Below are 14,289 nucleotides of genomic sequence, written 5' to 3' on the forward strand. Positions count from 1 at the left end.
GGAGAAAGACATGAGAGTAAGAACTACTTCCAAGATTAGCCCACATCTAAGTAGGTGGTTTTTAATGCCTATGGCAGTGTGTGTGTGTGTGTGTGTGTGTGTGTGTGTGTGTGTGTGTGTGTGTGTGTATAAATCGGCCTCTCTAGCACCAGTCAGAGGCTCATTCGCCGGTATTGATGGCAAGTACCCATTGTGCCCCACATACCATGGGACAATGATGAGAAACTCCAGGATCCCTGTGCTCAGAGAGCTTCTTCTCTAGGGAGAGCAGAGAGGCCAGCCATCGTTGCATTTTTTTCCTAGAGAGCACAACAGAATAGGACAGATGTTTATGTGGAGAATTCCTGAAGTCAGCATGAGTAATATGAATTCTCATCAGAAACAAACGTAATAAACTCTCAACAAAGAAGCAGCATTTATTCGTCTCTGTTCTTAGGAGTTTCTTTCTCTGATGCTTCACCATCTCTCCTTTTGGCAGTCAGAGAACAAGGAGATTGAAATGACCTTTAATTCTGGACCTTCATGTCTCTGGGATGTGGCAGTCACAGGGAAGACCACAAACACCAACCAGGTCTTACCCTGGGCCGGGGGCCACAGACGCCTCTGCTGTGCTGAGCAGCCACAGTCCCGGGTATAGGGCCAGGTGGCCGTCCTCTTAGCATGACTTCAGTCTTTCTCACAGTCTTTGGTTGAGACTTTTTCTTTATTAATTTGGAGGCTTGAGAAATCATTTGCCGGCTTAAAAAAAAAATTCTGAAACATCCAGGTTAATACATTTGACTTGCAGGATTTCTACAACTCTGGGCCCTTTTCTGATCCTGGCAGTTGAGGCCAGAGTGGCTCACAGTGAAGTAGTAGCGATTTGGGAAGTAAGTGTGGATTTGATCATCAATCTGTGTATCCCTGTAGATCTGGGATCAGTGTTCCAGAAGTGGATACCAACATGGCAGGCACTATAGCAGTACCTTTACACCTGCTGTCTTTGTCCTCTTCAGAGCGTTTTTATCTGTCTAGCCCCTAGTTTCAGATTACCAACTCTCTGACCCACCATAATCTCCACAGGTAATCTTTACACAATGTTTAGGTGCACCTTACTCTGTTTTTCTCTCCTGGAATCTGTTAGGCACTTCAAGAGCCTCTTCCTCACGCACTGCTGTTGTGGGTGAAGGGCTTTCTGAAATGTGTGCCTGCGTGAGTATGACCGTGCTTCTCAGGAGACTATACTTGTGGCTCATGAGGATGTCAGAAAAGTTAGCATGCATTTGTTATTTTAACTGAAGGTTAACATTTTGAATTTTTAATCTGTGTTTCTAGACACTGTTTCCAGCAAATTGCAAAACAACAACGTTTATACTATCGCCAAGAGGAATGTGGAAGGGCAGGACATGCTGTACCAATCCCTGAAGCTCACTAATGGCATTTGGATTTTGGCTGAGCTACGTATCCAGCCAGGAAACCCAAATTATACGGTAAGGCCTTTCTGAAAATAGGTGAGATGGGTTCAAGGAGGGAGGTAAGAGCCCTTTCATTTCTTCTTAGCACCACGGAAAGACCTGGAGGAGGCGCTGCAGACCCCAGACATCCAAAACAAGCAGTCAGTCAAGAAGCCCCCATTCACCTCGTTGGAGGACCTTGTCTCTTCAGTGTCTGTCTGCCCCATCCAGTAGGCACGGTGGCTCTGGCAGCAGGGAGTGTGTGGACTTGCTCTGGAACGTGCAGGGTTCCTCACGATACTTCTCAAGCATTTCTGTGCATGTGGTGCTGTCACAAGCTGCTAAGAGGGCTGTTTACATAGCTCATGTCAAGAAGGCCTTCTTTCCTGCCCTTGGAGTTCATGACTTAAGACTGTCAGAGTCATAGACACATGAGCCTTATAAGCCTTTGTTTTCACAGCACCGTGTGTCCTGAAATGCCCACTGAGAAAGGTGAGGCGAAACTGGGGCACACCTTTGGAAGACTGCAAGGGGACTTTAGTTTGGAAAACTCCTTTGGTTCCATAACTGGACTAAAATTAAAATTCTGGCAGTATTTTTAGAGCAGGAGTGATTGCCTTGAACAACAAAGACTGACCCCTGAGGCACTGGACATTGTTTGCTGTTATGACATGTGATCTCCCAACAGGATGCTGCTTGTCATCTGCATTTTGTAAAATGAAAGCTCCTGGGATGGGGAAAATATCTCAATCTTATGTTGTCTTTGAGGTTTCTGTAGGCTGTTTTGAAGGAAGGGACAGGAAAGTGACAGAAGAGAATATGGTTCAATACTGAAAAAGCTGAATAGGAGATTAAGAGGCCATTTTAGCCACTGAGTGAGAAAAGTCTGTGACTGCACTCCTTAATTTTAACAGCCAAGTCTGTTTTCATTAGCATACATCAAGGGAATAGTACCACCCGGAACTGAGAATTCTTGTGTTTTCCCTACTAGTTCCCTCCTTTGAAGCAGCTGGAAGCACGTGTGTGTGTGTGTGTGTGTGTGTGCGCGCGCACGCACACACTCCTCAGTTCTATCAAGCTAGATTTTTGTGAGTGGGAAACTTCAGGCTTCCTCCATGAAGTAGACACTCCTTCCACCCACCTTCTCCTCCACCAGTCTCATCTTTTTTGGAAAGAAACTACCCCATCGTTTACTTTGAGTTCCCTAAGAAAGGAAAAAACCCTTCTGTGCTGTTGCTGAAAGGGCAGGTCTAAACTGTCGAATCGGGTCTTGTAAAATAACTCTATTTTCTTCCTTAGAAATGTGCTCTTAAGAGAGGGGCGCCTGGGTGGCTCAGTTGGTTAAGCGTCTGACTTGATTTCAGCTCAGGTCATGATCTCCTGGTTTGTGGGATTAAGTCCCACATTGGGGGTGTGTGCTGACATTGCAGAGCCTGCTTGGGATTCTGTCTCTTCCCGTCTCTGACTGCCCCTCCCCTGCTCTCACTCAGTCTCTCAAAACATATAACTAAGCATTGAAAAATAATAATGTGCTCAGAGAGAGAGTGTGTGTGTTTTGTTTATCTATTTTATTGTGTACAGGCTTTCATCTCAGCTATGTTAAAGAAGCGTGGTCACTCCTTGTTTGCAGATAAGGAAACCAAAGTTAAGAGTGTTTTATCAACTTGTCCAAGATCATGTAATTTGTTGGTAGTTGTGTTATGCTTAGAATTCAGGTTATATCTTGACCCTTACACCATCTTCACTGTGAGGATAGTGAGAATTTGGAGAAGGACCTCTTAATGTCACTGTCTTAAACATTGCTTGTTTAAAATTTTCTAACTTTTTTATTTTGAAATAAGTTGAGACTGACAAACTTTGAAAATGGTACCGGGTTCCCACATGTCTTTCACCCAGTTTTCCCTACTGGTAACATCTTATATGCCCATAGTACATTCTCAAACAGGTTATTGATATTGGTACAATACTATTAACTAAACTGTAGCCCTTACTCAGATTTCACCAGGTCATACATTATTCTGTTACTGTTGATGGGGGTGGTTGGCAAGTGTACTTGACTGTGCACTCTTACTACATGTGTGTAGATTGGTATAGTCATCACCACAGGCAGGACATCAAACTGTTGCGTCACTGCAAAAAAGTTCCGTTCTTGCTCTCCCTTTATAGCCAGATTCTCATCCAGCCCTGTGCCCTGGCAACCACTGATGTTCTCTCCATTACTGTAATTTTGTCATTTTGGGAGTGTACTATAAATTTAAATTCTTAAAATATGAAATCTTTTGACGTTTTGTTTTTGTTTTTGTTTTTTTTTTTGCTTTTCGGTTAGCACAATACCCTTGACATTCATCCAGGTTGTTAATGTGTAACAGTAGTTTGTTCGTTATGACTGAGTAGTAGTCCACCATATGGATGTACCACTGCTTATCCATTCACCTGTTGAAGGACATTTCCTCCCCTATTTTTTCATTTTAACAGTTTTTATTTAAAGTCATGTATAAGATTATTTTATTCCTACATCTTCCCAATTATTTCTTTTTTATATTTGCCCTTTTCCTTTCCTACTTGCAAGATTTGGCTTTATGTTCAAGGATCTTCTTGCAGTCTTTGCAGTTTTAGTCTAGTAATAACCACCTTGCCAGGCTGGATGCCCACATGGACAGTTGTGCCTTTCGCCCTCTCTCGCTGTACTCGTTCAGTGTAGATGACGTATTTCTTCCTGTAAACCTGGACTACGTTGCCAATTTGCTGACCTCTGTAGTGCCCTCGCACAACCTGTACTTACTTCCTCATCCTTTTGGATGGGCGTGGATCGAACATTGTACTTCTGTCACAGCTGTTTGGAAAGAGGGGAAGAAAAAATCTTCCTGCAAATGCGGGAGGGTACATTGACATGCCTTTTACAGTGCTTCCTCCGGTCAGAAGTCACAAAGGGATTGAACTTCGTTTTGGCCACTGGAGCTTCAGCAGTGGCCACAGAAGGGAAGAGCCTCCTATATATTTTTTTTAATTTTTAAGATACAGATTTATGTACGGTTGTAAGAAATAATCCAGTGGGATTTTGTCCTCATTGTGCCTTTTTATAGCCACACCCACCTCCCTTCTTTCCTTGTATTTATAAATGGTAAATTTGTTTATACTTCCTTGCCCTCTTTCCTGTTTTCCATCCATCTGGTGTCTAGGTTCCTTCTGCCCACAGAACAATCCAAATTTTCCATCACAACATGTGACACAGACCTAATCCATTCCCCTAAATGGTGCTGCAGACTTCAAAGTCCCTGGGGTCTGTTTTCTTCCTTCCATCACCCTAACACCTATTACACTATTGATCTGTCTCAGCAAGGTATTAAGGAGGAAGAAAATCTGGTTGAGCCAGTACTAATGCTAGAGGACCGATGGTCCCTAAGCCTCCTAAAAGGTGGATAAATCACTCCCTCCCCCCTGCCCCTTACTGTATTTCATTAGGAAAGATGTTTATCCTGTAAGGATGAGGCCCTGTCACTCTAAGTAGCTACATCTTATCGGGAAAGGTAACTTGTCCCTGGGGAAAAAGTATGTGTTCCAGACTGTAAACCAGAAGTAGATGTGTTAAATACCTGGCTTACTGAGGCATAAGAGGTGATTCTTCTTTCCTCACTGGGTCTGGATGTGTGACATTCCAGAGTGGTTGGTATTAAAGATGTGTCACATAAGTAGGTCAGCAGTTCAAAAGTTAAAACCCTGGTAAGGTCTCTTTTCCCTTAGTAACCCAAAACAAGACCCAGAGTCGCACCTTTATTTTATAAGTCAAATTATTTGGTTTTATTAATTGTTTTTTTTATGTATGTTTCCCTTGTACTTCAGGATTTAGGAAAATCTTTTTTTTTTTTTTTTTTTTTTTTTTTTTTTTTTTTTAATTCATTCTAGCTTGTCTTAGTTGGAAAGCAAAAGATGAATTTAAGCCTAAACCTGACCCTTTGTTAGAGGTTGGCATGGCTTGGAGAGGGGAGTATGATATAAGGAGAGAAAGATTGATTCTTCCTCATCCAACCCCCTCTGCAAAGAGCAGCTGAAACTTAGAGTCCAGGCCTGATCTGTCCATGACTACTCCCCTCCCCCCAGTGCTAGCTTGGCAGATCGGGCTTTTGTAGAGGAAGGCAACATTTCCTTACCAGTCATGAACAACAACAACAAAAAAAGAGTCTCCAAATGGTACATCTTACAAAGGTGTGGAAAAAATATTTTGGGAGAGAGGAACCACCCCTCTGTAGTCTGAGAGTTAACTCCCTTAGGCTGGTCGTCCTCTTTTTAGCTTCCTCTCCTCCTCTTCTGAACCCACATACTTTCCCACGAGAATTTTCCACGACACTGGCAGTGGAGAGGCTGTGGAGGAGGAGGTAGAAAATTGCCTCTATAGTCAGGGAAATGCCTAGAGCTGCAACTTTGACCAAAGTAGGGAGCCGTTTTCTATGCATAATGACATTCTTAAATTAGTCGGGGTTGTTTTTTGGTTTTGGGTTGTTTTTTGTCTTTGTTTTTGTTTTTACATTTGTCAGAATTGCCTTCCTGATTAATGTCAAACAGCAACTTTGAAAGTGCCTTAGAGACCGAATATTAAAGCTGTAAATAAATAGAGCCTCTTTTGATGTTCTTTTGTTTGGCTGGTTTTGGGTTTTACCTTTTTTTTTTTTTTTTAAAGTAATCTCTGTGCCCAAGGTGGGCCTCAAACTCACAACCCTGAGATCAAGAGTCACATGCTCTACTGACTGAGTCAGCCAGGTGCCCTGGTTTTTGCATTTTTTTAATTTGCATTTTTAAACTTTTGAGGATGTACGTTTTTTTCAAGAAATTCAGGGTTGCAACAACATGGATGGAACTAGAGTGTATTAGGCTGAGCAAAATAAGTCAGTCAGAGAAAGACAAATACTATCTGATTTCACTCACATATGAAATTTAAGAAACAAAACAGGTGAACCTAGGGGAAGGGAAGGAAAAATAAGATAAAAACAGAGAGGGAGGCAAACCATAAGAGACTTGTAAATACAGAGAACAAACAGGGTTGCTGGAGGGGAGGTAGATGGGGGATGATGGGCTGATTGGGTGATGGGCATTAAGGAGGGCACTTGTTGGGATGAGCACTGGGTGTTATATGTAAGTGATGAATCACTGGATTCTACTCCTGAAACTAATACTACACTGTATGTCAACTAACTTGAGTTTAAATTAAAAAAAAAAACAAAAAGAAATTCAGGGTTGACCAATATCTTCCTGATATTTTTGCTAAATATATTGTCACCTTTTGTACTATGTGAAATTGCCCAGTGTCTCTGAGAATAAAGAGGTAAAGGAATGTAAAATCTCATAGTGCTATATGATTAAAGACAGGTTTTGCTTACATACCCTAATAGATGAAAACAATGGTGTCGGTAATGCAAAAAGCAAATGTTCAATTTTCTGGTTCTAAATGCAATTTGCATGCTTCTGTTATATTACTGTTAATAATATTTTGGTTACTGTGATACAGTCAAGGATTTCAAATCTGAGAGGGAGGGAGAGAGAATCTTCAGCAGGCCCCATGCTCAGCACAGAGCCCGACATGGGGCTCGATCCCATGACCTGAGTCGAATCCAACAGCCAGACGCTCAACCGAGTCACCCAGACGCCCTAATCTGGGTTTAAGTTTTGTGCTTATTGACCCACAAAATGAAAATCTCAGTGTTCAACATTGAAATTGTTTTATTAAAGTTTTCGTTTTAATTTGATGATTGTGAGACTAGAAGAAGAGAAGTGGTAGACGAGTGGCATCAGGAGTGTCTTTGCCTGTTTAGGGAGGCAGCAAATGAGGAAACTGGTGCCGTAAATTGCTGTCTGGTTATACTAAGTCAGTGTCTCTTGGTGTTCACATTTGCCTTCCATAACAGTGTTTTTGCTGTCCTCCGTGTAATACAAAAAGGACTAGTACCTTGGATATCTATCCTCTCTTATGCTTTTATTTTGCTTGATCGTACATCTTGAATTGGAACTGAGATAACCATCCTTGTCTGAGTGAGAAACTGGGGCAGGCAGCCGAAATGACCCCAACAAGTTAGACTTTCACCCTTCCCTTTTCATTTGGTAATAATCCCTGTGACCCTTAGCAGAGCGTTGGAGTAGCTGTTCCCCCACAGTCAGAGGTTTTGATGTTTTTAGTATGGATGATTCCTAACCTCACAGACCCACAGAGAATGTAGGTGGAAACACAGCACAAGTTGACATTGATTAAATTGAAATTTTAAAACCCACAGAACTTAACAGAACCTCTCTTGGTTTGGCCTCTCAGTGAAAGAGGCTCTTCTCTCTTTGCATCAGAAAGAGATTTCCTTGAACTGAGTACTGGCTATCTTTCAAGCCAATGCCAACCTCCATGCTAATCCTCTTCTCCTTTTCTCCCTAACAGCTGTCGCTGAAGTGTAGAGCTCCTGAAGTCTCTCAGTACATCTATCAGGTCTACGACAGCATTTTGAAAAACTAATAGACTGGTCCGGCGCCCTCCGGCCATCCTGTGATTGGTGCAAGCCAAGAACTCTTAACTGGAAGAAATTGTGTTGCCGTGTAGAATCTGAACCCAAACACACTGAGGCCACCCACCAAGGTAGTGACTAGTCTAACCTGTGCTAACATTAGGGCACAACCTGTTGGATAGTTGTAGCTTCCTGTGAACATTTGTAACCACTGCTTCGATCACTTCCCTCCTCTTGCCACTCGCCGCCGCTATCTGTCCTTACTTGTGAGCTTCTCCATAGTGTGCCAGTGGCTGGCATTTTTGAGTGTAGTTTGATATTTTGTAATTGAGAGCTCATTTCAAAAGCAGAAAAAGACAAAAAATATTAAAGCAAGGAAAAGTGTCACTGAAACATAAACTGCACTTTATTGTTTTATATTTTTGTACATATGAGAAATGGAGGGCATAGTGTACCTGGTAGAAAGTGTTAAAACACCCGACTGCCATTAACCACACAGTCCTGGAGAAAGAAATGCAGTTATTTGCACCCCCTGTTAGGGGTTCTCTTATCTGTGGCAACCTTGCCCCTGCTCATTTGGGTTTTCACTTTCTTCTCTCTCCAAAGTCCCTCCCTTTCTTTATGATTTCCAACCCCCCCCCCCGCCCCCCCCACACCCCTTATTATCATCTCATCTGATTGCTCTGGAGTTGGGAATGGTGGTCTTCCTTGAATGGTGTTTCAGGGTGCGGGAAATAGGGCCTGTTGGCACTAAAGCTGAGAGACGTTAGAGCGTCCTACATTCCTTTCCCTCAATCCAACCCGTTAACACTGATCAAGGAATTTGAGTAGAGATGGGGATCAGGAACCAAACTGTGCTTCTCCCTCTCCCTGCCCTGGATTTAATTTAATTCTCAGCTCCAATTCAGATCTAAAATCCTAGTTTTAGAGTTGAAACAGACTTTAAATAATAACTTATCCAACCCTGTTTTTCCTAAAATGGAAAAAGACAAAGATGTAGACTGCCTGAGGCCTTTTAGCTGTTGAGTCGCAGAGCGGGAGGACTGGGTCTCCTAAGTCCCCATCAGTGTTGTTGGAGACTGCAAGAGCCGCTCACTCATTTTTCTTTCCTCAACGCCTTTCTCTTACCTTTTCTGTCCTGCTTCTTCGTGGCTCTTCTCCTACTCCATGCTGATTTTGGCTCTCCATTCACTGGCATCAGGTGGCAGCAGAGTGTCTCTTCAAGTTACCGGGAGGTAAATCCAGATGCCAGAATGAGAGGGTAGCTGAGTGTTCCCACACGTGCTCCTAGAGCCACAGTTCTTGAGGCCAGCAGGGTGGGTGCAGAGATGAAGTGAGCTTAGAGAGGTCGTGGACTCGCTCTATCCTTTAACAGTCTGCTCTGCCCTTTACTTATGTTAATTAGGCTTCACAGGCAGTTGACACCACCTCAAGAGGGATGGTCAGTTCTTGTCATCTCTCTGAAGACTGGGAGATACGAAATCCCCTAACACGTTGGGCGTGTTTTGTCCAAGAGTGCTTTGTGCCCAAAGCACCAACTCTTTAGCTGTGTTCACACTATTACATCTGTGGGCACTTGTCACACTGCCTGGTGCCCAGTGCTCAGGGTCCGGGAACAAGACCGCTCTTCTCCGATGCCCTGTTCAAGTCAGAGGCACTTTGGGGCCCAAAGGCCTCATGTTGAACTCAGACCTCAGAGTGAGTCCAAGGGGAGAAATCCTAGAAAACAGCAGAAACTACCCTACAGCCCTGTCATGTCTGAAGTGACCCTGATTCATACGAGGTACAAAGCTTTGGGGGGGTGGGTCCCCCAAAGCAATTTCCTAAACCTTGAGACTCTCCAAGAGAAGAATTACTGGGGTCGGGGGCCCTTGTCCTGCACTCACCACCCAAGGCACGTGGAGGATAGGAAGTAACACAGGGGACGTATGTGGGAGGTGGGTAGGTTGGCTGTGTGTCAGGTGGAAAAGCAGGTCGATAAGTTTCCTTGTTGGGAGATCATGGAGTCGGATGGACACAGGCAGTGAAGAAGGTTCACACTACAAATACCAAGTTCTTATCTCCGAGCAAACCGTGGTTGCACAGGGAAATGTACGTGTCAGCTAAACAGACAGCACACAGTTTTATACCAGAGTATGTCCCTCTGCCTCTGAAACGAGGCTTCTCTCACCTTCCCCAGCAGTGGTGGGTAACAGCTGCTGTTCTCAGCTCACCTGACTGAGCCAATCCCGGAATCCTTCGCTCCTTGGGGAGGCTGCCTCCTGTCGCAGCCCCGAGCGTTCAGGGAGGGATCCTGCTCCGTGGAAGAGGACCTCTCTCCTGAAGAGACAGACTGTCGCCTCCACTGCAGCTTCCCTTTTGGCCCATGTCAAGCTCGGCCGAATCGGGGAAACGGAGTGGAGCTTGCCCTCCATTCTCCTCTCCTCTGCCTCCGTATGTCTTTGTAACATCAGCTGGTATCCTACAGAGGGCAGGGAAGCACACACACACCCAGAACTCTTGCTGGTCAGAGATTCCCTGAGTGTCTGTCCTCGCCCGAGCCTGTTTCGTGTGTCTGTGTTGCGGAGAGCAGTTGGGAGTGGGAGGGGAAATGTTGCCCTAAGAATGCTTATCATTCTTTGGTTATTGGGATCTGTTCTTGGGGAGGGTGGGGGTGGGGAGAAGCTTGACCTTGTGTCTTCGTCAATAAACTCATTTACACAAAATGAAGTTTGTGGTGTGGACTTTGTTCCCAGAACCGACCCTCTAGGATGCAACACTGGTGGCCAGGAGAGGGATGGAGCACTAATAAGCATACTGTTAGAACTTTTCTTTTGGCTGCCTCACCGTCCCAGGGATTTAGCCAGATGAAATTAAGACTACATAAGGAAGAAGCCTGTATCTCACGGAGGCTCCTGTTAACCAAGCCCCCTGTCACCACCAGCACCATGGGCGGGAAGTGCTCACAGGAGCTAGTCTGTATCCCCTGGCAGGTTCTCTGCTAGGGCCCCAGGCAGATGGTCCCAGGGACAGCCAACCAGCCAGCCAGCCAAGGCACAGGGGCAGAAGCGGCACAGCAGAGCTACTCACCAGCTTCCTGTCACCCAGGACGACTCATCTCGATGTATAAGCGCCGCTGGGACCTGAACTCAGGGCCGGCATGTTCCCAAGTGAAAAGAATTCATGCTTCAAAGCAAGCTTCCCCAGGAGTTCAAGTCCAGTCATGGGCATTTGTGTCGCAGGGAGCACAAGACCCAGGTGTTGTCAAGATAGAGGCCCTAGATCATGGTGAGCAACAGCCTCTGAAGTCTTCTAACCTGAAGCTCAGTAAAGAGGCTGAGGGATCCAGCACCAAGGTGCCCTGAGCCTCTCACCACTAGAGTGAATGTAGAGAAGCTGCTTAGCACTTAGGCGTTGGGACTTGGATGTCCCAACTCCATGAATGAACTGCCTTTGGCAGCCAGCAACTTTTGGGTTGTCACCTTGTTGCTGGCTTGCAGTTAGCCCAAGCTGTAACAGGAATAACACTTGGGAAGCAGTGGGGTCAGGATGGTCTTTGTTGATGTTCAAGGCCAAAGAAATGAAGAGGGATGGGCTGTGCTGAGATCTATCTGGATTTACCAACTAAGAATGATACCAGGTTGGGCAAAGAAAATCTTTAGGGCAGAGGGTTTCAACTCTTCTCCCCCGCCCCCGCCAAAACTCTATTTTTAAGTAGTCTCTCTACCCAACATGGGGCTCGAACCCACAACCCTGAGACCAAGAGTTGCATGCTGCACCGACTGAGCAAGCCAGGTGTCCCCAGAGGCTCTCAAGTCTTATGTGCACATTGACACCACGTCTTGGGTTTCAAAAACCGATGATTCTGCTCAGCCAGGCTGGCGTGCGGCCCTGGGGAAATCTGCATTTTTAAAGAACTCCAGTGTTTCTAATGTGCAGCTCGAGAAAGAACACCTGTTTGTCTACTTTTAAAGGGATACAGGTGACAAATGGTAAAGCACTGGGACGGCAGTTGGGGGGGGGGGGTTGGGGGGAGTCGGTAATCAGGGAAACAGGTGAAGGGGATTAAGAGGTGCAAACTTCAGGTTTATAAAAAGCCACGAGGGCGAACCGCATAGGGCGTTGTAGTCGATAACGTTAAAAAGTTGCATGGTAGCTACAGATACTGTGGTGTCATCTCATAATGTATGTAATTGCAAATCACTGTGTTGTACACCTGAAACATATATTGCATGTCAGCTATACTTCAGTTTTTAAAAATAAGAAAAAAGTGAAGTTGCCAAATAAAATGCCAGTTACCCAGAATCATACTGGGAAAAAAAAATGGTAAAGTACTTTCATGCGCATGACACCTGCCTACCCCATGAACCTGGCATTATCCCCATTTTTCAGGTGAGGTGCGACCGAGAGTGGAACAGTTCCACTGAAAGTTCTGTAATAGGCCCTCCAGCCCCTCTACATTCAGCCACCAGGCCAATGGCTGGCCTTGCTAAAACCCCAAGCTACCAGGATATGGAACAATAAGCAGGGCTTGCCGGCCCCAGACTTTGACCTTCGATCGTACCATCCTTCTCAGCCTCCAGAATGGCGAGTAGGAAATTCTGAGATATCAGGTACATTGTTTCTGAAGCTAAGAAACAGTTGAGGACTCCCAGAATTGAGTCTTCCTACTCCCACCTCATGCATTGATGCTTTTTCTGATTTTGCTTGGACCCAGATTTCTTTTCCCCGCCACCCCCAGCTCCAGGAGGCAAGAGTCTGTTTATTTTAATACCTGGTGTGGCACTTGGGAAAGATCACACCTCCCCCGTTGTTACCCATTTCTATCTCCTGAGCACTAATCCTAGAATCCCAACCAGCCCCCAGACATGTTATTAGCAACAAGGATGTTTCTTGAAAAGTTTCCGAGTTGGCTGCAAACTTACCATCTCAGTTTTCTCATTTAGCTTTTGCCCTGCCATTCTTGATGCTGCCAACAAGGGGAAGGCTGATTTGGGGGTTGATAGGACGCAGATGGACTTAATCTCCAGAAGAATTGCTTTGAAACGGGACTGCCCCAGCACTCTGGGACCGAGAGAACGGCTCAGGAAACAGGACTGCCCCTGCACTCTGGGACCCAGAGAACGGCTCAGGGCCTTCTCCCACTATATGGGTATTAGAGGAGAATGTTCAAATCCAGCCTTGGGCTTCCCCTCCCTTGTTTCATTCACTTTCCACTTAAGGTCTTAGGCTCCAGGGTCTGGCCAAACAGCCTCTGAAAGCTCAGCGGGGGTTTCAGCTTTGATGGAGGGTTTGGGGGCCTGTGGACTAGGCAGCTCCAGGTCTCTGTTTTTTTTGTCCCCCTCGGGTGCCTGGGCCTCAGATGCTGCAAGTGGACCCACGCATCTCCTCCCCCAGAGTCTGTGCTTGCGTCTCAGGTGCCCCCACAGGAGGCCCAAGGTCAGACCCAAGGACAGAGCCTCTCAAATTTTTTCACCAAGGTAACTGTAATGATAGAGGAGAGTGAGCAGGCCTCTACAGTGTAAGAAGTTCTTAGCCCAAAGTGACTCTCAATAAACAAATGACGTAGGGGCCCCCCGGGTGGTTCAGTCAGTTAAGCGTCCAACTCTTGGTTATGGCTCAAGTCACGACCTCATGGTTCGATTCATGGGTTCGAGCCCCGCATAAGTCTCCCCGCTGACAGCATGGAGCCTGCTCAGGATTCTCTCTCTCTCCCTCTCTCTCTGCCCCTCCCCACTCATGCTCTCTCTCTCAAATAAATAAACTTAAAAAAAAAATGACTTAGGAGAATCTTAAACGCAGGCATATTTTGCATTTTATATTAATACTATGGCTGCTTGTTTTTTTTTTTTTAATTTTTTTTTTTTCAACGTTTTTTATTTATTTTTGGGACAGAGAGAGACAGAGCATGAACGGGGGAGGGGCAGAGAGAGAGGGAGACACAGAATCGGAAACAAGCTCCAGGCTCCGAGCCATCAGCCCAGAGCCTGACGCGGGGCTCGAACTCACAGACCGCGAGATCGTGACCTGGCTGAAGTCGGACGCTTAACCGACTGCGCCACCCAGGCGCCCCTGGCTGCTTGTTTTTTATATAAAAATGTTTTAAATGACCTACCACCGAAGGCAAGTGTGAGGCTCCATGATGAACCTTTGGCTTTGTGTTCCCCTAGTAGGAGAAGCTTCTGAGAAGCCTGGTGCCAGGTTATGAGTATGAGCACTGCACAATTTCTCTTTCTAGTCTACCTTGGGCTAAGATAGAACCAGAATGGAGGTGTTGGCCAGTAGACACAAAGCCTGAGATCTTTGGTCATAGTAAGCATTAACGATTTTGAGATACAACGCGGGGGATGGACAATGCCCCGGACAATTAAGTTAGGAAAAGTGTCACTCTAGGTGACACT

General features: G+C 45.4%; 1 protein-coding gene and 1 pseudogene across 5 annotated transcripts in view; one reads left to right on the forward strand and one right to left on the reverse strand.

Moving 5' to 3' along the window:
• AP2B1 (adaptor related protein complex 2 subunit beta 1) overlaps positions 1-8,308 on the forward strand; it is a 133,587-nt gene extending 125,279 nt beyond the window's left edge. For all 5 annotated transcript variants that reach the window (XM_042916404.1, XM_042916403.1, XM_042916401.1 and 2 more), the window contains 2 exons: positions 1,315-1,469; positions 7,846-8,308. In XM_042916404.1, the coding sequence (XP_042772338.1) occupies positions 1,315-1,469; positions 7,846-7,920 (230 nt within the window). In that variant the 3' untranslated portion in view covers positions 7,921-8,308. The remainder of the gene's footprint in view (positions 1-1,314; positions 1,470-7,845) is intronic.
• LOC122206832 lies at positions 3,598-4,428 on the reverse strand (annotated as a pseudogene).
• Positions 8,309-14,289: the final 5,981 nt, after the last annotated feature.

This window comes from Panthera leo, chromosome E1, assembly GCF_018350215.1.
Source record: "Panthera leo isolate Ple1 chromosome E1, P.leo_Ple1_pat1.1, whole genome shotgun sequence".
NCBI lineage: Eukaryota > Metazoa > Chordata > Mammalia > Carnivora > Felidae > Panthera > Panthera leo.